This window comes from Pseudoliparis swirei, chromosome 8 (assembly GCF_029220125.1).
Source record: "Pseudoliparis swirei isolate HS2019 ecotype Mariana Trench chromosome 8, NWPU_hadal_v1, whole genome shotgun sequence".
Taxonomy (NCBI): domain Eukaryota; kingdom Metazoa; phylum Chordata; class Actinopteri; order Perciformes; family Liparidae; genus Pseudoliparis; species Pseudoliparis swirei.
Genome location: NC_079395.1, coordinates 12,517,503 through 12,542,285, shown reverse-complemented (window position 1 = coordinate 12,542,285; position 24,783 = coordinate 12,517,503). Strand labels below are relative to the sequence as shown.

General features: G+C 44.6%; 3 protein-coding genes across 9 annotated transcripts; 1 reads left to right on the top strand and 2 right to left on the bottom strand.

Annotated features, from left to right (window-relative positions):
- Positions 1-533: 533 nt before the first annotated feature.
- Positions 534-8,382, bottom strand: metap1d (methionyl aminopeptidase type 1D (mitochondrial)). 4 transcript variants are annotated; one of them, XM_056420497.1, is made up of 10 exons: positions 7,874-8,382; positions 3,551-3,745; positions 3,278-3,427; positions 3,047-3,195; positions 2,290-2,332; positions 2,019-2,182; positions 1,817-1,914; positions 1,443-1,490; positions 1,282-1,360; positions 534-1,041 (listed from the first exon to the last, which is right to left on the bottom strand). In XM_056420497.1, exons 2-10 carry the CDS (start codon positions 3,596-3,598, stop codon positions 942-944), a joined length of 879 nt encoding a protein of 292 aa, XP_056276472.1. In that variant the 5' UTR covers positions 3,599-3,745; positions 7,874-8,382; the 3' UTR covers positions 534-941. The 4 variants fall into 4 exon arrangements, with proteins under 4 accessions (XP_056276472.1, XP_056276470.1, XP_056276469.1 ...); XM_056420495.1 differs by lacking the exon at positions 7,874-8,382 and adding an exon at positions 5,018-5,652 and having other exon boundaries at positions 3,585-3,745; XM_056420494.1 differs by lacking the exon at positions 7,874-8,382 and having other exon boundaries at positions 3,585-4,986.
- Positions 6,335-15,784, top strand: LOC130197683 (electrogenic aspartate/glutamate antiporter SLC25A12, mitochondrial-like). The gene is made up of 18 exons (XM_056420489.1): positions 6,335-6,436; positions 7,128-7,181; positions 8,392-8,537; positions 9,064-9,179; positions 9,964-10,103; positions 10,204-10,350; positions 10,587-10,725; positions 10,864-10,957; positions 11,050-11,134; positions 11,337-11,418; positions 11,533-11,691; positions 12,607-12,659; positions 12,944-13,024; positions 13,492-13,632; positions 13,842-13,980; positions 14,170-14,328; positions 14,418-14,508; positions 14,836-15,784. The coding sequence occupies exons 1-18, from the start codon at positions 6,425-6,427 to the stop codon at positions 15,047-15,049; spliced, it is 2,052 nt and encodes a 683-aa protein (XP_056276464.1). The 5' UTR covers positions 6,335-6,424; the 3' UTR covers positions 15,050-15,784.
- Positions 15,704-24,445, bottom strand: LOC130197684 (dynein, cytoplasmic 1, intermediate chain 2a-like). Of its 4 annotated transcripts, none has more exons than XM_056420490.1 (17): positions 24,337-24,445; positions 23,008-23,116; positions 22,782-22,911; positions 20,642-20,777; positions 20,255-20,317; positions 19,924-20,051; positions 19,743-19,832; positions 19,430-19,592; positions 19,229-19,328; positions 18,996-19,121; positions 18,662-18,808; positions 18,372-18,485; positions 18,131-18,264; positions 17,861-18,005; positions 17,611-17,751; positions 17,228-17,353; positions 15,704-17,119 (listed from the first exon to the last, which is right to left on the bottom strand). In XM_056420490.1, exons 2-17 carry the CDS (start codon positions 23,113-23,115, stop codon positions 17,018-17,020), a joined length of 1,953 nt encoding a protein of 650 aa, XP_056276465.1. In that variant the 5' UTR covers position 23,116; positions 24,337-24,445; the 3' UTR covers positions 15,704-17,017. The 4 variants fall into 4 exon arrangements, with proteins under 4 accessions (XP_056276465.1, XP_056276466.1, XP_056276467.1 ...); XM_056420491.1 differs by having other exon boundaries at positions 20,642-20,726; XM_056420492.1 differs by lacking the exon at positions 20,255-20,317.
- Positions 24,446-24,783: the final 338 nt, after the last annotated feature.

The following is a 24,783-nucleotide window of genomic DNA, read 5'->3' as shown; positions in this document are numbered from 1 at the left end:
TAATTTTGTATTACTTTTTACCTTTTCATAACTTTTTACTTTTTATTACTTTTTTATAACTTGTACTTTTTCATACTTTTGTACATTTTAATTACCTTTTTTACTTTTTTATTACTTTTTACTTTTTAATTACTTTGAATTACTTGTTATTACTTTTTTATAATGTTTTACTTTTCTACTTTTTATTGCTTATTTACTTTTTTATAACTTACTTTTTATGAGTTTTTTACTTTTATATTACTTTACTTTATTACTTTTTTTTATAACTTTTTATTACATGACTTATTGATTACTTTTTTACCAATGGCTGAGCATCTTGAAGAGGAATAAATAAACTGAGCCCCCCCCCCCCTCAAACAAAAACTCTTTGGATCTACACGGTTCACGTGGATGACCTATTTTGATTTTAAAACAGCGAATTTTGCTCAATACCCATACCACCTTACTATTTAGCATGCAAGAAATGTATTTTATATGTCCAAATCTAAACTTTGTTCTTTGACAAAAAATAAAGAAAATAAAGATGATTTCAAATTGTGTAGGACAATTTATTGTCTCTCTTGAGTGGCAGAAATACAATTGAGCTAGCATGTACAACATTAAAGCGTTCATAGTCGTCATAAAGGATCACACAAATCTGAAAAAAATAAATAAACTGGCTAAACTGGTCACCTGCTGATAAGTTAACAAAAAAACAGACTGAAATTTAATGAAGATCGGCATCTCTTATAATAAAAATATATGATATACATCGATCTCTACTTCAGCAATTAGATGCACCAGAAGCCACTTGTTCCTGTCGAAGCAGCTCAGTCTTTCAAGACACTTCACAGGTAGAAACTCGTTTTGAGTGTGTCTCGGTGAATCACCACTCAAGTTCTTGAAACAGTGTTTTGTTATCTCAGGTAGTTTGAGGTAAAGAGATGTCAGCAGAACTTCAGTTAGTTTCCTTCAGGTACCAGATTGCTCTCTTCGGGTAGTTTAGTGAGAATATCCACTCCGTCAGACGTGATGACCACAGTGTGTTCAAACTGAGCTGACCTGCATGAATGCCAATTAAGAAAACACAAATTAAACATATGGGAAAATATCCTTATTCGCTCTTTTGAGAGTGTGAAATTTGAAAATACATCTTGAGTTGTGTCTCATTCGGTTAAAATCCACACACAAACGGTCATGTAAAAACAACTATGTGTGGTTATATGGGCTTTTACTTGATGCCGCATGAGAATCCATTTAGTCTGAGAAAAAACAAGACATTTATGTTTGTCAAGCACAAACCTTTTATCATCTGCAGTCACTGCGGTCCACTTGTCCTTCAGGATTCTAAACTCTGCAGACCCGTCCATCAGTATGGGCTCTACATGGGAACAGACATCAGCACCACGGTCATACACCATTGCGTCTTAATGTGCACACGAACACTGAGAAAGTTAACTTGCCTATCGTGAAAGACATCCCTTCATCCATGCTCATGTCATTGTCGTTAGCTGAAAATATAAAGAGAACAAAATAAATGTCTTCATTTATTACAAAGACCCTTCGGCACATGGGCATGGTTTAGTTTTTAGTTCCCTCATTAGTCCCCCTTAGTTGTCAGTATCCTTGTCTCACAAAGTCTCTTCTGCTCACAAAGCTATAAATATCCCAGAGTCCAATACGATTTACAGTACAATGACTATTGCAGCATGCCATATACATTCTAATAAGACAGTCCATAGTTGATTAGAGTACACATGCACACAAACACACATGTGATGCAAATAAGTGCCGGTGCTCTTGTCCAAGTCTCTGCTGACCACAGACTCTGACTTACCATGGTGCCAGATCTCAGGATGGCAATGGAAGTCAGAACCTATTCCATGTCCAATGAAATAAGGACACACTTGAAAACCACTGGCGTGGGCGATTTCACTGCCAGAGGAACAACAAAATATTAGTTTGCATACTAGCAACCGCCAACGTGGTTATATGGTATGTATGTTTTTGTACATGTATGTGTGAGCGCGCGTGTGTACCTGATCGTGTTTCCTATAACACAGAGCTGTGCACCCGGCTTGCAGGCAGCGATGGCCTCATCTCGGCAGCGCCTGGCAGTTTCCACCAATCGCTGCCCGACCTCGTCCACCTGGCCAATCAAGAAGGTTTCTGAAGTGTCTCCGTGGTAACCATCTAAATACACCTATCGTGAATTGGAAAAGGTCAGTCTCGGGGGCAGCACTGTTCTGACTGACTGGTGACGTTTGCAGTAATGTCTTTAAGTTTGTTTGTGTGTCTGCAGAAACTCACCGTGACATCAACGTTGATGATATCTCCGTCTTCAAGCGGCCGACTGCAGGACACGGCATATAACAAAACAATCATGCATACACAGAGAATCCTTAACATTTTCAATAACATACAACTTTTGCATAATAATACCATTAATGCTAATATCAACATGGTACTTTTTAACTTTTACAGCATATTTTGTATTGATTATATTTTTATAAAAAGACAAATTGTCCAATCATTTATTTGATTACAAAATGATGTAGTCATGTTGGATGATAAGAAACTATTCAAACTTCTCAACCAAGTTAATCATCAAAGCTTTCTATAAAAGGTCCAACATTTAAAGATTTAAGGGCAAACATTCGTGACAATGTGGTTAAATGTGTTTGACTTTTGAGATCAAACTATTTTTCTCAGTAGCTCCGTTTATTTTCCCATTGGTAGAATATAGTTTTGGCAGGAGACAAAGAGAAAGAAATTTAACAACCAAAAATATTGTGTTTGCACCTCAATAATGGGTGTCATCAGGACATGTAAATGTATATAGAGAGTTACTGGTTATTTTAAATAATATTTGGCCCGCTGACTGGACTCAAATGCAGTTCCTATTGTGAACAGCACACAGTGCTTAAAACTCACTATTTATTATAAGTCTCTCAATCGAAAGGCTCACAGGACACAAACTTGTCTTGACGTGAGCCCTGACATGAAAAGTTGGGACACCCATCATCTCAAAATTATGCAAGTATGAGTTAAGGTCCAGCTCATTTACCTGTCAGGTATGCCATGGCAGACTACGTTGTTCACAGATGTACAGACTGACTTGGGGAAACCGCCGTATCTGAGAGGGGATGGGTAGGCATTGTGCTTGATCGTCTCTTGGTGCACGATGAGGTCGATGTCATCCGTTGTCATACCAACCTGGAAGTCACAGGTCAAAATGTTTATGTTGTTTTTGATGACACGTACACACAAACATTACTCGTGGTGATGTGGTGCTTACCCTCAGACTGCGTCCAGCTAGTAGCAGCACATGTCTGGCCAGCTGACAGGCTCTGGCAAGACCTTCGATCTGCTCTTGGTCTTTGATCTCGATGTAGTCTGGCCATTCAGGGACCAGTCTACGGCTCACATAGTCAGGCTGCACAATGTGCTGCAGTCAGAAAAAAAAGAAAGACAGAATAAGAAGGGTGGCTCCTATTGTTGTCCTAAGACTTCATCCGAAATCTGAGTAATTATTGGAGACCAAACTACAGTATGGAATTAGCAGACTTGCCTGAGCAGGGCCAGAACAACACAGGGCACTGTACCTTGGGTACTGCATAGGCGGGCCTAACAGTAGCTGGACGAACTACATTGTGAGAACTGTTCCACTTCCTCCAGAAGAAGTGCCGACGTTGGGCACACAGTAGGGATTTTGGGGGACCACAGCTTCTTAAAGAAATAACTCTCTGCAGGAAACCACCCAGTCCTGGTGAAAAGGAGAGCCACGGAATACAAATTAGAAAGTTAATTATTATGTTGAGCCCCATCCTCCCTCACCAGTGCTGTCTTTTTAGTCAAATAAACAACAATGAAAATGTGATTCCAATCGTGGCGGATGCGCCTCTTCTAAAATATGTAACAGCATGGGGTAACCCCATCATTCCCAGTTTGAGTCTACACAGTGAACTTTGTAGCATTGGATCTTAATTCTTTACTATCTAATAAAGGCACAAAATGATATGGGAATAAAATAAAATAATATATGTAAATAGAGGTCAGACCGACTGCTGAGTATAATGTAGGGTTCACTTTGACTAAAAGATTCTTAGTTTGACAAACACACATTCAATTTTGTTGACTCATTTATTTGTTAACGTAAATGATCCACAAAGATACCAGAAATATGCTCAAACATCTCTTGGAAATAAGACGTTCAGCAAATAATAAAAAATCGACTTATACTGCTAGTCCACTGAGAGAAAAACGACCAAACTAAGAGTGAACAGCCCTAGTTCAATCATTTAGGTTTTTATTGGCTGTTTCCGTTTTCTGATACTGAAGATTAACATATTGAAGTGTTTATGACATATCTATCTCAGGCTATTACAGAACAAACTTTCAGAAATGTGAGCTTCACAACATTCAGTGGACAAACATTTCCATTCAAAATTAGTTTGACTGTAATTTATATGAATGACTAAGACCCACACACAACAATGCAGTATTAGAACATGTACTAAGTGTCACTCATGTGCATAAGAGAACTGGCTAATAAATAATGAAGCTACAAAGTACAGTATCCTTTGTGCAATGGGACCTTTGAGCACACGGGGGCAAATAACCAGTTCACAGGGGTCAGGGGGAAATCGTAAGGAACATATACATTCAGTGGCCACGATCAGGAAATCCAAAACATCCACCATTGTCTACTTTGACTAGAATTTTAGGATCTTTTAGTACAGAGGTCATAATGGTGGTGTAGTACTGGACGCTATTACATTAACTGTGTATATGTATATAATATAATATCATTCACTGTCTAATGAGTCCATGAACAAAGTCCCGGCCAAATACACAGTTTAGCTAACGGATAACAAAACACAACCTCGACCCTTACTACATATCACTGCTGCTGTCGTGTTTTAATAAACTTCTGAAACAACTAGTTCGTTTTTACGTTACACGAGAAGAAGGGTGGCCCGAGCTGCCTCGTATCGTCGCTGTCTATCTGAGTTTGGACCGTGTTTTAGTTCAGTACCTGCTGATCTTGTTGCCAGTCCCACAGGACAGTGCGCCGCCATATTCTTTTATTATTGGTCACGTGGTGAAGTCACGTGATGCACGACTCACAGTTACTAAAAAAGCTACGTTCAACAAATATGAAGTATTTTGTACTCTCCAATCCATATTAAGAGTATAAAGGAGTCATTTTAATGACCTTTAATTTTTTCCTCATTCATTTATACTTTTACAACGTTTGATTCAGTTCTCTTTGGTACTTATTTGTGTTGTTTAACTATGTTTCTGTGATGATTTTCCTGTGTTTGTGTAACAAATCGTTCTGTTGGCCAATAAAGTTGGCACGAAAACATTCACATATGGAGCTTGGTCATCTTTCAGTATGTTTTTTCTGCTGTTAATTTCTATTATAGTATGTCGTATCATTATTATTATTATTATTATTAAAGGGTCCAGTGGTAAAGGGAAATACATGTGTAGTACCAGATACTTGTACTGAAGTAAAAGTAGTACGAACAGCTGTATAGGACAATACCTGTTACATCAGGTGACTTTACAGCGATGTTTAAAGTCACATGACACATATGGCTAGTGCTACAGTGAAGGTAGTGGAGACACTGTAACAGGTCACTGCCTTATCAGTGACAACAAACACTGTTGACATCTAGATAGCTAAGGTCAATGAGAAAGTGTATTGTTTGTTTTTGTGCTGATAAAATGTTTTACTTGAAATAAGTAGCCTCTGCATTACTCGTGGCAGCAGCAGCAGTAGAAGTAACAGGAATGGCTATGACATTATCAGCAAATTGGTATTTTGTAAAAGCAACACAAGTAGTAGTAGCAATCACCGGTGGAATGCCAATACACTACTGCCGCACTTAACCACAATGTGAAGGTGCTTACGTGATTTTAAAAGTGAAGTAAAATTACTATCAGCGTGGAGAAGTATAGTATTTCTATTTGATGCTAGTTTATACATCTACTCCACTGCATTTTGGAAGTCAATCATGTTATAGTTTTTACATCAATATTAGGTATGCTAGTTACGTTGCACATTCACATTATTAATACTAAATATAAATCAGCTAATACATGATGATGTATAATTATAGGGTAAGCTAACGAGCGGCATTTTAAATTCCTATTAGAGTAATACTAGTATTCGTGGCGAAGGGGTGAGAAAAGAGCGTGCAGGTTCCATATACAAGTTTGTGAATGTATCATTTCGAAATAGTGCAATTCGGGCCCTTTCCATCAGTCTCAGTGTGCGCGCGCGCAAGAGAGAGAGAGAGATTGTGTGCACGCGCGCGTTGCCTCGGGTGTACTCGGATACCGCGCCGCTCGGTTCTCACGCGAACGTTACACGACGAGTCCGAGGGCGTACGTCTGCGCCTTCCTCGCTCACTGTGCGTGACGTCAAATCAGCATGGCGGTCAAGGTGACTTCGGCATCGGGCGATTTTAAAACCTCTACTTTGAACATGTCTGTGTGTCTTCGACTCGTTTTCTCGCGCGCGAAGGATCGAAGCTCGACTTCCGGGAACGGGCGTCCCCGCTGCGCGGTGCTCCGTGGCTGTAACATCCCCGGGGCTAGCCGTCGCCCTGGCGGTGGCTGGCCTTGATGATGAAACACCCTCAACCTCGGGAGTTAGCGAGTGCTAAACGGCGGTAGACTCGTCTGTCCTCCGCCGGGATACAACCACAAACGCCGGAGTGACGTGGCCTCTTGTCACGGCGGCTGTCTCGGTCTATTTTGTCCTCTCGCTCCCGCATTTAGTCGCTTAAACGCGTCGCGTGTCATTGCAGCGGTGTGTGTCCCCTTCGTAAGGGTCGTTTGGTGTCAGCTGCTAGCCGGCGACCCAGCTGCAGCCTCCGCCTGAGCCGGAAGCGGTGGTGCAGCCCGGTGTGTGAGCCTCGGCGAGGCGGGTCTCCTTCACAACAGTGGCCGTCTCAAGGAGACAGCAGCCCGAAGCAGCTAGCTTGTTGTGGTTCATCTCCACCACACCGCCTGCAGAACTGGTTTTAAACGGCAGCTTTTTGCGGGGGATTGAGGGAGTGTGAAAGGATTGTGAAGAGGGAAAGAGGATGAGAAAACGCAGTACAGTCGAATAATGCCATCTTTTCTTTTAGGTGCAATCTACCAAACGCGGGGACCCAAGTGAGCTGAAATCAATCTTTCAGAAGGTAAGGTTTGCACAGATTTGGTATTCTCAAATGTTTCTTTTGGTCAATGTCAGATATATATATATATGTGTGTGTGTGTGTGTGTGCACATCCATCAGAAAACGGCTCACCCTGTTTTTCCTTGGGCACAGCTGTCTGTCTGTCATGGGGTTTGAGTTACAGCATTAGCCACAGTTAAAGGTCCAGCACAGACTCCTGTTGTTACATTTAAAGCATTTACAGCTAAACCTGATTAGTTTGTCTTTTTTTATTTGTATTCATCAATTGGCCTAATATCGTGTTTTCAGACGGTATTAGAGAAGCTTGAACATGATTGTGGTTCATAGTTTTTGTTGTGAAGTGAATTGTGGTTTCCGTTCAGTTTGCTGCTTTTCTCAATCAGTCTGCTATGATCATGGCGACATGTTCAGGGACAGTGTTGATGCTTCTGAGGCATAGGTTGGTTGACTATACATTAGGTAGCTCAGTAGAGACTCTTACTTTAATTCTGAGGGTCTCTGGTTACATGTCAGTTTTTTTTTTTTACTGCTTCTCGTCCAGCAAAAGCAGGGACCTGAATGTTCTTGTGCTGGCCGGATCGGAGAGCACGGTGTCATATGAAGGCAGAGTGCTCTGTGTATGACCATGAGATGTAACAGGAGCGACTGGTTAACCTTCACTTTGCTCCGCAGTGTGGTGAGCATGTGACTCACTGTGTGATCGTCGTGTGGGCCGGTTGTTGTCGGTACCCTGATGGATCAAGTAGCCCACACGCTCAGGCTAAAAACATCCGTGTGGCTCGCTGCAGTTCTGACGGGTCACGCCATAACTGAAATATCAATGACCTTGGTTATTCAGGTGCAGCTTTGATCCCCAACACACTTTTTAAAACAGACCAATAACAGAGCTGATGTTTTTGTGAGCTACTAACCTACAAATATTCCTCTTTTAACTATTTCAGTAATAATTATAAATACTTGCCTTTGACCAAACAGCTCATTAGCTTGGGCGCTGTGAGGTTTATAAAGCTGTCGCAGCTTATGAGGTCATGTTGTTGACACGGATCAACTCCAGATTATGTAAAAGGGGCCACACTGTGTACAGATTATTGTTAAACCACACACTTCTGTTTGTGGGTTTTTAACTGCGGATAAAGAGCAATTGTTATAGTTTATGTGATAAAGTCACGTTAAGGTATTCATGCTGAAGTGGTTTGGGTTTCTCTCCTCAGTATGCCAGCGTAGCAGACACGGAGGGAGAGAGGTTTATGACCTCGGGAGACTTCGTCCAGAGGTACCTAGGGCTCCACACGCAGATCCACCACAACCCCAAAACTGTACAGCTGATCGCTGCTGTGGCCGACACCACAAAGGACGGGTATGTACTGACCTACTCTGTCATACTCATTGGCATATTCTGTAACACTGGTCATCTGTACACATGACATCTATTGCATCTGTCCATCCGGGGAGAGGGATCCCCCTCTGTTGCTCTCCTGGAGGTTTCTTTCCTGTGAAAGAGTTTTTTCTATTGCTTGGGAGTTCTTCCTGATCCGATGTGAGGTCCTGGGACAGGGATGTCGTATGTGAACAGATTGTAAAGCCCACTGAGGCAAATTTGTAATGTGTAATATTGGGCTGTATCAAATAAACTGAATTGATACACACACACACACACACATGCACAGATTGTCATTACTAATTGACAGTTTATTGAGCCGTGTCTGATTAGCACATGCCATTATTTCCACTTTAAGAAAAGATAAAACAGATTGTGCCTGCAGTTCTGTGTGAACTAATACTGTATGATCTGATAGTTGCTTCATTACAAAGTCTTTGATGTGTTTGTTTGACATTATATACAAAATATATATATTTTTCTCTTCCACCACCATCACTGGCAGGCTGATCTCGTTCCAGGAGTTTCTAGCGTTTGAGTCGGTGTTGTGTGCGCCCGACACGCTCTTCATCGTAGCCTTCCAGCTGTTTGACAAGAATGGAAGCGGAAACATTTCCTTTGGTATGGATCGATGTGTTGTCTGTGTTTTCACAAGGGATTTGAGTTTAATTCACATGATTTAAATGAATCAAAACAAAATTACAAAATACACACATGTGTCATGTGTGTGTGTGTATATATATATATATATACACACACACACACACACACACACACAGTGGCTACTGAAAGTATTCAGACCCCTTAAAATTGTTCACTCTTTGTTTCATCGCAGCCATTGACTAAAATAAATTCATTTTATTTCTCATTAAAGTAACTCAGCACCCCATCTGGACAGACAATTTTTTGCAAATGAAAAACTGAAATATCACATGGTCATAATTATTCAGACCCATTGCTCAGTATTAAGTAGAAGCACACTTTTAAGCTAGTACAGATGAAAACATTCTTTCCAGTGAACAGTGATATGTATATATATATATATATACACATACAGTGGGTACGGAAAGTATTCAGACCCCTTTAAAATGTTCACTCTTTGTTTTATTGCAGCCATTTGCTAAAATCCAAAAAGTTAATTTTAAAAACAGAAGCACTGAATCCATCCCAGCATTTGACACTTTTCTCTGCAAAGAAAACATTTCTTAACATGGCATCTTTAACCAGATTAATTCTCGGTCTTAAATTATTACACATGGATGGATTTACATAATCTCTCTCATGCACTGTTTCTACACACACACACACACACCATTATGTTATGGCATTGAGATGATGGGATTTGACGATAGTTTATCAACGATCCATTATTAATTTATTTTTTCAATGTGTTCTTTTGCTGCAGAGAATGTACGGGACATCTTCAGCCAGACCACCGTGCACCATCACATTCCCTTCAACTGGGACTGCGAGTTCATTCGTCTGCACTTTGGACACGACCGCAAGAAACGCCTCAGCTACCTCGAGTTCACCCAGTTCCTGCAGGTGTGCGGATTACACACAAACACTTATCCCCCCCAATATATCTTTTTATCAAGTTTGACATACTGTATTTACACACGACCTTGTTGTTTTATGGGTTTAGGAGCTGCAGTTGGAGCATGCACGGCAGGCGTTTGCCCAGAAGGACAAAGGGAAGAACGGCGTCATCTCCGCCATGGACTTCAGTGACATTATGGCCACCATCAGACACCATGTGCTCACACCCTTTGTGGAGGAGAACCTTGTCTCTGTGAGTGTTTGTGTGTGCACAGAGAGCTTTCTGAAAGTATTTTTAAAATGTTCACTGTCGTCGTAAAATATTCCGTTCTGATTGACTTGAGGATGATTGTTGTTTTCAGATAAACGCATCTCTGATCGTTCTAAATTTGTAATTGAATCTTGCTTTCTCATTAAGAGTTAAATATAAGAAACACAAATGTATTGTTCATCGGGAAACCATTACCTGATTTGCCTTTCTTCTGCCAGGCTGCAGGTGGCAATACCTCTCACTTGGTCAGCTTCTCCTACTTCAACGCCTTCAACTCCCTCCTGAACAACATGGAGCTGATTCGCAAGATCTACAGCACGCTGGCTGGCACGCGCAAGGACACGCTCCTGACTAAAGGTGCCCCGATTGTTTTACTGCGCTCACTTTGTTGTGACATTGTGTCTTTGACTAACAGCTAAATATGTCACGTGTGTGTGTGTGTGTGTGTGTCAGTACTGTGTTATTATATAAGGTAATATTCTGGTATCTCTGCAGAGGAGTTCGTTCATGCTGCCAACAGATTTGGTCAGATCACTCCCATGGAAATTGACATCCTGTACCAATTGTCAGGCCTGCACTCCCCCTCAGGGTAACGCTCACTCCGATACTCAGTTTAATACTTTATTAAAAAAGATTATGATGACAGTGACGTAAATAACGGGACATACGCATGTGTATCAGGCGCCTGAATCTGGCTGATATTGAGAGGATTGCTCCACTAGAGGAAGGATGCCTGCCTTATCACCTGGCTGAAACACAAAAACAGGTACGTAAAACTCCAAATTTGAGATAAAATGTATATAAAATGAGATCAGCAGTTACTTGTTAAATATCTTTAAACACCAAAGCTTTTTAATCACATATCACATATTTTATTATTCACAACAACACAACAAATGTACTGTGATGGCATCATCGATGTCCTCAGTGTTTCCATAATGCCCCCATACGGGATTTCCTTTCATCAGGCCCATGGGGACAGTTCCAGGCCCGTGTGGCTCCAGGTTGCAGAATCTGCCTACAGGTTCTCCCTCGGCGCCATCGCCGGAGGTGAGTTACCCCGTGGCCAGAGGCAGGTGGCAGTCTGATGGATGCACAGCCACATCCCATCGGTCAAATTCACATTGGATATTATTAAGTGTGATTTTGTGTGTGTTTGCATAGCTACGGGAGCAACGGCAGTGTACCCCATCGACTTGGTGAAGACTCGTATGCAGAACCAGAGGTCCACTGGGTCCTTTGTTGGAGAGCTGATGTACAAGAACAGCTTTGACTGTGCTAAGAAGGTGCTCCGCTACGAGGGCTTCTTTGGCTTCTATAGAGGTAAGACAGCTGTGAAGTTTCCTTCATTCAGTCGTCTTGGCTGTAAATGTAATCTTTCTCCACTCTTGTATAACTTTTCCTCTCCATGCAAGTTAACTTTATTATGCCAGATGATGGATGTGTTCATGAGTTACACATCATTTGTTTGGCGCTTGAAGTCAACGAGGAGATTTCCGACTGTTTGCCCTGAGCGGGAGCAATACATTAATCTCCCCAGGAGTCCAGACTCTGGTGGTGGCGCTCGAGGTTCTGCTGGAGATGCAGACGGGGTGCTGAATCTGAGAAGGCGGATGGTTGCATGAAACGGCAGCACAACGCTAGAAGCGGGGAATACAGCACATTTAGAGGAGATGGCAACAGCTGATAGGCTAACAAAGTGGGTGTGACTCTGTGCTATTGGCTGGGGGCGCCCAGCTGTTCAACAGGTCTGAGAGGCCAGCCTGGCTGAGGCCTTCCAGTCTGAACTTATGCAGAGCTTCATTTCTTGAACACAGATCTGTTCATCATGAAACTGCAGTGCTGTCCGCGGCTGCCCTGTTTGAATTTAAAATATACATTTTACAGATTAAGTTTCTTGTTTCAGATACTTTATCCCCACTAAGACTCTCAAATGAAGACTTCAATTTGTTAGATGAATTAAAATAATTTCTATTTGTACTTGTTAAAGTGATGCAGTATCCTTCTCCGTCTAATCTTAGCAGAATCTCTATTGCTGTACTCGTTCTTTGGGGCTATGTTACATCAGTCTAACTACAATACACTCCCATAGTGATCAACCTTTTATGTGTATACCTTTCTAGGTTGGTCTCTACCTTTATGTTTCTGACCTCAAGTCTTGTTTCTATCTTCTATATTTCGGATTCCTCTCTTGCTGCTGTTTGCACATCTATACTAATGAATCCTGATGCTCTCCAGGTCTGGTCCCTCAGCTTATAGGTGTAGCACCTGAGAAAGCTATCAAACTCACAGTGAGTACACACACACACACACACCACGTGCAATCCTCCTCTTCAATTTCACTTTGCATGCACACTTATGTTACATTGTTACAAATATATGTTGATTCATAGAACATGAACATGTACGTATTTTAAAAAAAAATTGGTGATAAGTTAAATTAAGTAAAAAAATTAAAGTTAAGTACATTTAAATTTAATAGGATTAAAAACATCACATTAGGGGAATATACAAAGGCAGGATGAAAATGATGCCGTGATTTGTAGCTTTACTCTGAGTCGTCTCTGTCCCACAGGTCAATGACTTGATCAGAGACAAGTTCACCAACAAGGAAAACACCATCCCGCTAGCTGCTGAGATTCTATCCGGTGCTTGTGTAAGTACCACATCCAAGACACTTCTGTACACACGAACACTAGATGAGAAGAAATGCAGTCTTTTTATTTGAGTGTGTGTCCCTCCTTTGTTGTTAAGGCCATTTAAAAGTAACACACTCCTGCATGCAGTTGGTTTATCTGTTGTAAAAACCTGTTTGCAGACTTCTAAATGACATTGCTAACAGACAGCAATGCATCATTTTACCCAGAGTAAAATTGCCATCATCCAATGCAACATTTGTTTCTGTTTTTAATAGGCTTGTTTATCCTTACACACATTGGCCCAGCACACCTTACTGTCTGAGGAAATGACAAAGTAAATGATTGATCACGATAATAATGTTTTTATTTGATACATTTCACGACCAAGACTCCCTCAGCTGCTGCGTACGTGTGAGATGCAAGAGCAGTCATCTTATTTTTAATGTGCCGCGTGATCAAGCTCCCCCTGTCCCCATTCCTCCAGGCCGGCGGCTCTCAGGTGATCTTCACCAACCCGCTGGAGATTGTGAAGATTCGCCTGCAGGTGGCAGGCGAGATCACCACCGGGCCTCGGGTCAGCGCAGTCAACGTGGTCCGCGAGCTTGGCTTCTTCGGCCTCTACAAGGTAAAGTGTCTTTGCGTGTACCACAATCTTCTCTCGGGCCGCCCTGGGCTGTTTGCTCGTAGTGCCAACAGTATGAGAAAAGAGCCCCATTTAACCTACTGGCGCTCACTCCGTCTGGCAGGTATGCGCTCTTTCTCTTTGCCTCCCTCTTTCATACTCGACTCTAAAGCACAGTCTCAGACATCCGTCTGTGCTTTGTTTCTCTCTAGGGTGCTAAAGCATGTTTCCTTAGAGACATCCCCTTCTCTGCCATCTATTTCCCCTCGTACGCCCACCTCAAGACCTTGTTTGCTGACGACCAAGGCAGGCTGGGACCACTGCAGATTCTCAGTGCCGGAGCGATCGCAGGTACCCTCAGATAATGACATGAGACCTAGCTCAGCGCTGTATTTTATGAAATATTACAATGTAGAAATGTAAACTATTCTCATCACCCCTTAGAAATAAGCAATGCTAATAAACTAGCTGTTATTGCTTATTACTGACCTTTTACTGCCCTTTAAGTCATGGCGACATGTGTCATCTGTCATTTCCCAGGTATCCCTGCAGCCTCCCTGGTGACGCCTGCCGATGTCATCAAGACACGTCTGCAGGTCGCAGCGAGGGCCGGACAGACCTCCTACACAGGAGTCCTTGATTGCTTCAGGACGATAATGAAGGAGGAGGGGTTCAGGGCTTTGTGGAAGGGAGCTGGAGGTGCGTGTTTGTGCACACGCATCGACACACTGTGTGTCCGCTTCTTTGCAATGAAACCGTGTTGACTTGTTCCTCCGTCTTTTCTCCAGCTCGTATGTGCCGGTCTTCTCCCCAGTTTGGCGTGACACTGGTGACTTATGAGCTCTTGCAGCGGTGGTTCGACGTTGATTTTGGAGGACAGTAAGTTCATGTGTTTGTTCAAAAGAAGAGTGAACACTTAATTCACTTATGTTGCCTTTAAAAAAACAAATGTAGAGGGGGAGGGATGTCGGGGACATGTGAGGATGCATCATGCACTTATAGGATCCATGGTCGTCATGGAAATACAGAACATTTGGTTTGATATGCAGGACATGCGACTCTTGATGCTGGATCGCCCGCTTTCTTCTCTTCAATTTCTGTCATCTCACTCTCACAAGAAATATTTTGTTTGCTTGGATTATTTGTATGTTTCAGCAAAGCCATTATGTCAGCACAGCGATGACTCTCCCTCTCTCCTCTCTGCAGTCGCCCGACAGGATCTGATCCCACACCCAAGTCTCGGATCTCCGAGCTTCCTCCCATTAACGCCGACCATGTCGGAGGCTACCGCCTGGCCGCAGCAACATTTGCCGGTGTGGAGAACAAATTTGGCCTCCACCTGCCCAAATTCAAGTCTTCCGGCGTGGTTTCCATCCACCACTCGGAGCCAGTCGCCGCGGCGCCGACTCAGGCCCCATAGAGGCCTGAACCTGCATATCACTTTGCCATCCCTCTCCTCCTCTCGCAGGAGCCAGACACCTTGATAGATACACAAACAGAACACGCACTGTTGTAACACACTCCAGGAATAGAGGTCGTTCATTTAGACACGAGCAACAGCAGGTGACGATGTGCTCCGCCGGTCCAGAGGTGGAGCTGGCTGCAGCTGTGGATGTAACCGCGCGGGCAGCGACGGGACCAGAGCGCTAGCTGTGTTGTATCTTCGGTGGCTGGACGCTCCTGGCAGCTCCATCTTTTGTGTTCTTCTCTCCAGCATTCGTATAAAACGGAGCCTCGGCACTCCCCTCTTTCATGACTAGGTGATTTGATTTTCCTTCTGTTTTCCGGCTCGGTGCGAGCGGGACTTCTCTTATTGAACAGCGGGCATAGAAAATATTAGATTGTTCATCATAGTGTTGGGCTTTACTCTCGATCGCTCCTTCCACAGGAGGCTAGATACTGTACATATTGTAAAACTGTCTTGAGACAGTTCATCCACAGGAAGGAAAATGATCCAAGACAACGGTATATACAGTCACTGGGAATGTGGGGCCTTTGGTCCTGGCCACTGACTGATGTACAGATCTTTTGAATTAAGGATTTTCTTGATAAAACAAGAATCATGAGATAGGAATTAGGTATTAATACATTTAATGTATCTCAACTCGGTCACTGTATTTTATTGAAATAAATCATCCATATGGTTTTAATTTGACCAATGAGTGAGTTTTATTCCATTGGAAAAGTGCAACCATTAACTGTATCAGTAACAGGAAAGAGTACAGTACAATTAGTCAATGCAGAATACTGATCTTCATGTTGTATCATGTCATCAAATATGGAAGCAACAGCGCTCATATGATACATAAAGAGAAGTGTTAGAGGCTGACACTCCTCCCAGTTTGCTGAGGTTGGACAGCTGCATACTGGAGGGAATTAACGATCGGATGGAAAAGGAAAAGAATGAAACTGGATTCATGTTCTGTGGTTAAAGCTACATTCGCCTCCAACCTCAGCTTTGCACCGCCTGGTAAAACTAAATGTTTAGATCCTCATAAAGAGGAACGGTCAGGAAACTGTTGTACTCATTTACAACGGCACAGAGTATAAAACAATAACCTTTGGTACAGAAATCACATTTTTAAATCATAAGTGTCAATAAATTCAAGGCAAGTGTAGAAACAGATTTTGCCTGGTAAAAAGCGTGTAGTAATCTTAGTAATGTACTAAAGCTTTTAGTACAAAGCAGCATTTTAGAAACCATACATAACATATTTAAATAAGAGCAACCACCAGAATAAATATTAAATACCGTCGTGGTTGAAATGTAAGAATGACACACTTCTGCACAGGCCAGAGTGCACGTGTAACCACAGTCGCTGTTTTGATCATCAGATTCAAGTGTTGAGGATAAAGTGGATCAGATGGAGACGTTTTCTTTCTTTTAGCTCGACGGAATCACTTCGCCAGCCATGTGCACAAGCGTGTCTGGAAAATATTAAAACATGTAAAAACACTCAAATGGTAATAAAAAGGTGCAAGTACAAAGGTTTGCATATTTAAAAAAAGGGCTGATTTGGTTGAGGCCTCAGGAGAAGAGCAGCTTCTGGAGCCCTGAGGATCTTCTCAAAGCTAGAAGTCACACCCAGGCTGAAAATCACTTCCGTGTTTTCCTTTGCCGTTAATTTTCAACCACTTGACTGTTTCTGTTCTACTCCACGTGACATTTATTGTCCTCTAAAACTCCCGCATTTAAAAACACATCGAAATCTTTTCTATCCATTCTAGCTCTGCAAATCTCCTCAGGCCAATTCATGTACAGGTGGAAAAGTTGGAAACCAGAGGGAGGAGAGCGCTGCTCCTCTGGCAGTGTCGAGCCGTGTGCTATAGGTGGCGTAGTGTACTAGAAGGAAATGTATGAGCAGTGGTCAGTGTGGCCTTTATAGCATCAGACGTTGGCCAGTTCCTCGGCTTCATCTCGGCTCTCATTGATCTCAGCCAGCGTCCTGACGAAGCGCGTCCACTCGTCGGCCTTCGGCACGCAGATTTGCTGCAGAGACCAAGAACATCACATATAATCAGCATGGAAAGGAAACGCGAGAGAGAGTGACGCCAAAATGACAGAACTATATCATCGTAATGTGGGAGAACATCTCACCTCCCCAACGTCGTAGACCTGCACTTGCCCCTCGGAGTCCCCGGTGGCAATCTCTTTACCAGATTGAGCCCATCTAACGCGGTTCAATGCCGGAGCGCCCTCCACACACACACTGGCGGTGGGAACCTAAAACAAAAACACACACCAGATTAGAGATTAGAGATTCATGTTCGGCCAGCAGTAGATGTGCTGTTATGGAATAATATGAGGAACTTTCACCAAAAATGCTGTGATTTAATCCAGAGGAAATATGCTTAATCAAGGTAGAAGACAACATTGACATCATAACTCTTGGGAAGAAACAAAAAGGCGCGTTTCCCAAAATATCAAGTTATGGGGGTGAACTGAAGGTCGTATTGAGTGACTTGTGTGTGTGTGCGTACTTCTGTATCATTGTTGAGGTTCCACAGGTCCAGCCGTCCGGCCAGGTCCACACAGGCAAACAGAGCCGGGTGTGTTGGAGACCACATGGCATCATAGACGTAGTCACAGCTGTCCTCGAACGAGTACAATGGACGTGTGCTCTGGACAGAAGAACAGGAAGAACTTAGGGGGGATTGGAGTGATGTTGTTAAGTATTGTGACTGAAAGTGGATTTACTAAACAGCTCGCAGGTGACTGTGACGATCTCACCTTCGTGCTCCAGAGTTTGACAGTCCAGTCAAAAGAGGAGGAGATGAAGAGATGAGAGAAGTCCACAGGTCCTCCAGCACTGTGGCAGCTCAGCCCGGTCACCGGACCATGATGGCCCTCAAACACCTCGGTGATCCCCGCCTTGCTGCAACGCACATTCAAATAGAGGGCTTCTGCTAATTACCTTCTTTCCCCGCCAAAGGCTTTTCCCAAATTTGTCATAAGTGGCAGCACCAATATGTGGTGCTATCGAGGTCAAAGGTCACGCACCTCCCGTGGCGACAAGCCGTGTAGACCGAGCCGTCCTCGCTCCCCACCACAAAGTTGTTCACGTCGCCCACAGGAAAGGCCATGGAGGTGACGGCCACCGCTTTGCTCTGTTTGAAGACCAGCTCCAGACTGTCCTGCAGGGAACGCCACGCACAGGGTCAGACTTTAACATCTGATATGTGGAATATGATATGTATGATAGCATGAGTGTCAGAAATCTATCCACACAAGTGCACTGTACCTGTGGCTGGGAGAGCATGTCGAGGCTCCAGGAGCACATTTTGCCATCGGTGGAAATGCTGATCAGGTTGTTAGCATTTTGGGTTCCGACCACGTTCACACAGTAAACCGGGTGCTGAGCACAGCAGAGCACAGTGAGACAGGAACACAACATACACTCACCAGCACAAGTTACCAGATGTAAAGGGGCAGAGATACCACCACACAAACACACAGTTGTTTTGAAGATCTTGAATTAAATAGTGTGTGAGAGTGTGTAGGCGTGGAGGCGCGAGCCCTCCAGAGCATTACTGTGTGTGCAGCTGCAGACAGCGGAGTTCTCTGAACAGGGGTGCGCTTGTTGCTCCTGTTGTCCCATAAGACAATCTGTCCCGAGTAAGTCCCACCCACCACCAGGTTGGGGTGGAACTTTGCAAACCCAGCTGACATCACCTCTGACTAGAAGAAGAAAAAGTAAATATGTTTGTTTTGAAGTCTACAATTCAAACTGGGACATTGTTGTGTTGCAGTAATGCAGCATTGCACTGTAACCACGCGGCCATGAAGACGTCCCATGTAAACTCTCTGAGAGATACTGTCCTAATGCCATGTTTGTCACACAATTGCAATTAAATGATGTCCTTACCTGGCAGTGGAAGATGTACTCGGGTGTGTCCTTCTTGTACTTCAGGTTCCAGACCAGTGCCACTCCATCAGGCTCATGGGGAGCATCCTCATTGTTGTTATACGAGGCCACCAGCAGCTCTGCATACTGAGAGGAACATCAGCCCAGTGTTCACAGTGCTCTGCCAGTTGTGCGGTTTTGGATATTTAATAAGATGACTTTCTCTGTGAGGATCAATAACAAACATGACCCACCTGAGGTGACCAGTCGAGACAGGTGACCACTCTGTTTTTAGTCCAGCGCTCATCTGCAAACTGTCGGTTGAGAACCAGTTTTGCACCGGCTTGCAAATCACTGCCCACCGACCCGGAAAAAAGTAAAGATTATCAAGCCGGCCTTTTTCTAACATTAATCTTCTATCTCAACTATTTCTACAAAGGTTTTGTGCGCCTCACCCTTCCTTGTCCTCTAGATCTCTGCCGCTGTAGTCGAAGCAGACGTCCACACGCTCAGCGAGAGCTCTCTCCACAATTCTGCTGCCTCGCTCGAAGAATGACAGGAAGTCCTCGGAGTGCAGGACCTGCAGCTTCTCTTCTTCTGTCAGCTCTTTGGCAGTGTCTGTACACACACATGTGAATTCAATAAAGGTATCAGAAAAAAACAGAATATTATTAAAGCACAGTGGATTTTCTGTCAAAGTTATTGGTACCAACGACTAACACGTCATCAACCACGCTCAGTTTACGTGTTACAAACTTCTGTCCTTACCCTCTTCTTGCTGTTCGCCATGTTCATCTTTCTCCTCCTGGGCATCCTCTCCAATTGGGCGAGCAGTTATCTCCTCATCCTCTTCCTCATCTGGAATTTTTTTTGGATTTGGTTTGGTTCTTGTTCAATTTTGATTAAACCATGGTAGGAAGTTAGGAAGGCACTTTATATGTTTGTTTACCTGCTTTCTGATCGGTGTGCGTCAGTGCCTCCGTGGCTGTCTGTGTTTCTTTGCAATAGGACACTAATTCCTTCGGGGCAAAGTCCACTTGGGTCAATTTGGACATGCCCAGCCTCACGGCTCCACGTCTACACACACATACCATGGTGGAAATAAGGTCACACATACAAAGGTTTGCAATGCAAAGCAGAACACAATGAACATTGTACACCTAGAGACATAAATAAGGATGTACAGACATAATACTAACACATTTAGACAAACCTAAGATGAAACCACAAAAACTGAATAAAGTTGGAAGACAAGCTAAAGGAGGGAGGAGGAGCAGTACCCCATCAGCTCAGAGTCGGAGTGCAGTTGCAGAGTAGAGGGGTCAGGATCCCAATGCAATGTCCTACAGCCAAACCACCAGGTGGTGTTAGTTAGAGAAAGACGGGACAGACAGAAAGAAAAAGGAAGACAAGAGGATGAAAACAAAACGCAAAAGACAATTAAGAAATGTGAAAGACAACAAACAGAGAAGAGATAATGAAGTGTGTGTTAATTGAGAAACGCCAGTGTGCCGGTGAAAAGGCAAAGAGGAAAGGAGGTCAGAATGTATCAAGTATATTTACCATGTTAATACACACACACTTGGCATGCAGGTACAACCAAAATGACATTAAACTGGCCGTAAACAACCAATCCCTATCTTTGTCACATTCACACACACACAGACCTTGGTCCTGCGTTTCCATCCCCAGAATCTTGGCTTCCTGCATCGCTGCCCACTGATTTGTTGGAGGGAGACATGGGGGCAGGGACTAGGTAGTGAAACAGACATGTATCTCCTGTTACTACCCTCAGGGGCTGAGCTGTGAGTGTGTGTAAGTCAAAGTGAGTGAGGGAGAGAGTGAGTGAGGGAGTGAGTGAGGGAGGTATGGAAGAAGTGAGTGAGTTTGCATGCAGTAAGGATGACAAACCACAAAAGGACAGACAGAGGGGAGAGAAGAGAGAATGAAAATAAATGGCAGGTTTGAGGTGTCATGCAGAAACATGTAAAATGTTCAGATCATGTGTGAGGGGGGTGGGAGTGACAGAGTGAGGGGGGTGGGAGTGACAGTGTGAGGGGGGTGGGAGTGACAGAGTGAGGGGGGGGGGAGTGACAGTGTGAGGGGTGGGAGTGACAGTGTGAGGGGTGGGAGTGACAGTGTGAGGGGTGGGAGTGACAGAGTGAGGGGGTGGGAGTGACAGAGTGAGGGGTGGGAGTGACAGAGTGAGGGGTGGGAGTGACAGTGTGAGGGGTGGGAGTGACAGAGTGAGGGGTGGGAGTGACAGAGTGAGGGGTGGGAGTGACAGAGTGAGGGGTGGGAGTGACAGAGTGAAGGGGTGGGAGTGACAGAGTGAGGGGTGGGAGTGACAGTGTGAGGGGTGGGAGTGACAGAGTGAGGGGTGGGAGTGACAGAGTGAGGGGTGGGAGTGACAGAGTGAGGGGTGGGAGTGACAGAGTGAGGGGTGGGAGTGACAGAGTGAGGGGTGGGAGTGACAGAGTGAGGGGTGGGAGTGACAGAGTGAGGGGTGGGAGTGAGAGAGTGAGGGGGGTGGGAGTGAGAGAGTGAGGGGTGGGGGAGTGACAGAGTTAGGGGGGTGGGAGTGACAGAGTGAGGGGTGGGAGTGACAGAGTGAGGGGTGGGAGTGACAGAGTGAGGGGTGGGAGTGACAGAGTGAGGGGTGGGAGTGACAGAGTGAGGGGTGGGAGTGACAGAGTGAGGGGTGGGAGTGACAGAGTGAGGGGTGGGAGTGACAGAGTGAGGGGTGGGAGTGACAGAGTGAGGGGTGGGAGTGACAGAGTGAGGGGTGGGAGTGACAGAGTGAGGGGGTGGGAGTGACAGAGTGAGGGGTGGGAGTGACAGAGTGAGGGGTGGGAGTGACAGAGTGAGGGGGGTGGGAGTGACAGTGTGAGAGGGGTGGGGGTGACAGAGTGGAGGGGGTGGGAGTGACAGTGTGAGGGGGTGGGAGTGACAGAGTGAGGGGTGGGAGTGACAGAGTGAGGGGTGGGAGTGACAGAGTGAGGGGTGGGAGTGACAGAGTGAGGGGTGGGAGTGACAGAGTGAGGGGTGGGAGTGACAGTGTGAGGGGGGTGGGAGTGACAGAGTGAGGGGTGTGGGAGTGACAGAGTGAGGGGTGTGGGAGTGACAGAGTGAGGGAGGTGGGAGTGACAGAGTGAGGGGTGTGGGAGTGACAGAGTGAGGGAGGTGGGAGTGACAGAGTGAGGGGTGTGGGAGTGACAGAGTGAGGGGGGTGGGAGTGACAGAGTGAGGGGGGTGGGAGTGACAGAGTGAGGGGTGTGGGAGTGACAGAGTTAGGGGGATGGGAGTGACAGTGTGAGGGGGGTGGGAGTGACAGAGTGAGGGGGGTGGGAGTGACAGAGTGAGGGAGGTGGGAGTGACAGAGTGAGGGGTGTGGGAGTGACAGTGTGAGGGGGGTGGGAGTGACAGAGTGAGGGGTGGGAGTGACAGAGTGAGGGGTGGGAGTGACAGAGTGAGGGGGTGGGAGTGACAGAGTGAGGGGATGGGAGTGACAGAGTGAGGGAGGTGGGAGTGACAGAGTGAGGGGTGTGGGAGTGACAGTGTGAGGGGGGTGGGAGTGACAGAGTGAGGGAGGTGGGAGTGACAGAGTGAGGGGGGTGGGAGTGACAGAGTGAGGGGTGTGGGAGTGACAGTGTGAGGGGGGTGGGAGTGACAGAAACCAAGCCAGACAACAAAGTTAGAGGGGACTTTTACAAACACTGCAAATCTATCAAGCAAACCAGAAATCGATGGCAGATAAGTGAGGGTGAAAGATAACAAAGGAAGAAGCATGTGGCATTGTGTGTTTACCGTGGTGTATGTCGGGGTTGATGCCGACACTCTGCAGCAGCACCTCCGCCTCCCTCCTCTTCCTCTCCAGGTCAGAGTCTTCATGACCACCTGAGGACCCTCCCGCCTCAGCTCCTCGCTTTGCGTCTCCCTACAGAGAACAGAACAAGCTCAAAACAAAGCAGCAGCCAAGCTGTTCTTCAGCGATACATACAATATTAGAAACGTTTAAGTTTCTACCACTTACATCCTTCTTTTTCTTCTCCTCCTCTTTTCTCTTCTTCTCCTCTCGGATCTGCGCGATCCGTTGCTTCTTCCTCTCCAGTTCAGCCTTCAGCTCACTCTTGTCAGACATACTACAGGAGGAAGAGAAGATGTTACAGGGCAATATGGAGACTCTTCAAGATATAATGCAACCATTTTTTTCTCTTTAAATTCTTATAGTCATCAATTTGCTTCACTCAAAATAAGCTCCGACTCAACTAAATATCAGCAAATTAGTACTCAGCTCACAGGGTGTCTAGTTATACTCCATCCAACAAATATTGTCCATCTGAATATTGCTTTATGATCAATTAATTGTTTGGACTTTAAAAAGGTCAGAAAATTGTGAAAATGCCCATCGCAATTTCCAAGAGCCCGAAACCCATTTTCAAACAGTCCAACAACGATGGTAGTCAGAATAATCAATTATTATTAAAATCATGTGAGAAGAAAGCAAGCTTTTTCCTGGCTTGCTGTTTCTAGACTGGTGCTAAGTGATATAGATATATTCAACAATTCCAAGTAATTCTGTGAACATTAGCACCAGTAATTCAGCTTTTCCAGTGGGCAGACTACACATATATCAGTGATTTTGATCACCCTGGGCCTGTCATACTGGGAACATGTGAACACCAGCAGATAACAATGTTATCTTTATCTCTTTTCTCCTCGTGAAATGAATGAGAGGGGGTATTATTGAAGAAATATACAACCTAAAACTATTAGGGCGAGGTCATTATATATATTATGTTTACAAATGAATATTAGTAGTGTAAGAGTCAGTAATACACGTTTATTACTGACTCTTAAGAGTCAGAGCTAGCAGCGTTTTATTGATGGCCCGGCTGGGTTAGTCATGTCAGCAGATACAAACGTCATCGTTCTTCATCAGGTCACATTCATCCTCTCATCACGGTAGCTTCGTGTCGCGAGTGTCAGGCTGCAAAGCGAAACGCTCCAACCAACAACTGCAGTCGGAACTAAAAATGCAGATACAAATGTAAACTCGCCATTGTGTCTATTTAATTGCGTTTTTCATCACACATCGCTTATTTCGTGGAGATTTTTCTTCGGTCTCAATGGTTTGTCAAATATTATTAAAATCCAATTAACGGCTACCCTGTTCAGCACAGACGTCTAGTTGAGCGTTAGCCGCGTTAGCGCGCTAATCTCCATGACAGCCGGCAGGCCTCGCTCCTGTCACAATGACCGAGTAACGGTCGCACCGCGAAGCAACGCCCAGCCTCTCCGCTCTCCGGTCCCGTTAACTGACCCGTATGAACGCGACAGTCATGGAGGCACAATGAAATACCTGGTCTCAGATATTAGGTTGACGTAGACAGATGACAACGAACTCCGGTTTCTGGCGTTAAGCCCGAAGGGAAGCGATGGTGGAGACCGAGGATGCTGAAAAAGAAGCAGTTGGCTATGTATCGTCTCCGCGGTCTTCTTCTTCTGTGGTGGGCAGCACAACTATTAAAGTAGAGTAACACTGCCCCCTACTGGCAGAAGTTACATTTCCCAGAAGAATTTCTGGGATGTCTGATGGGTTTTGTTCAGCTAGAATAGGGGTCGACAACCCGCGGCTCCGGAACACCTCTGTTGGAGCTCCCCGAGGCTTTGATGAAAAAATAATATATATATATTTATGTTTTACCCAGTGGACAATAATGCAAAGGAACACCTCTTATCTTTGAGTTTAAGATATTACTGTGGCGCTAAAAAGAACGAAAATGTAATATTCGCTATCAAGTGTCTT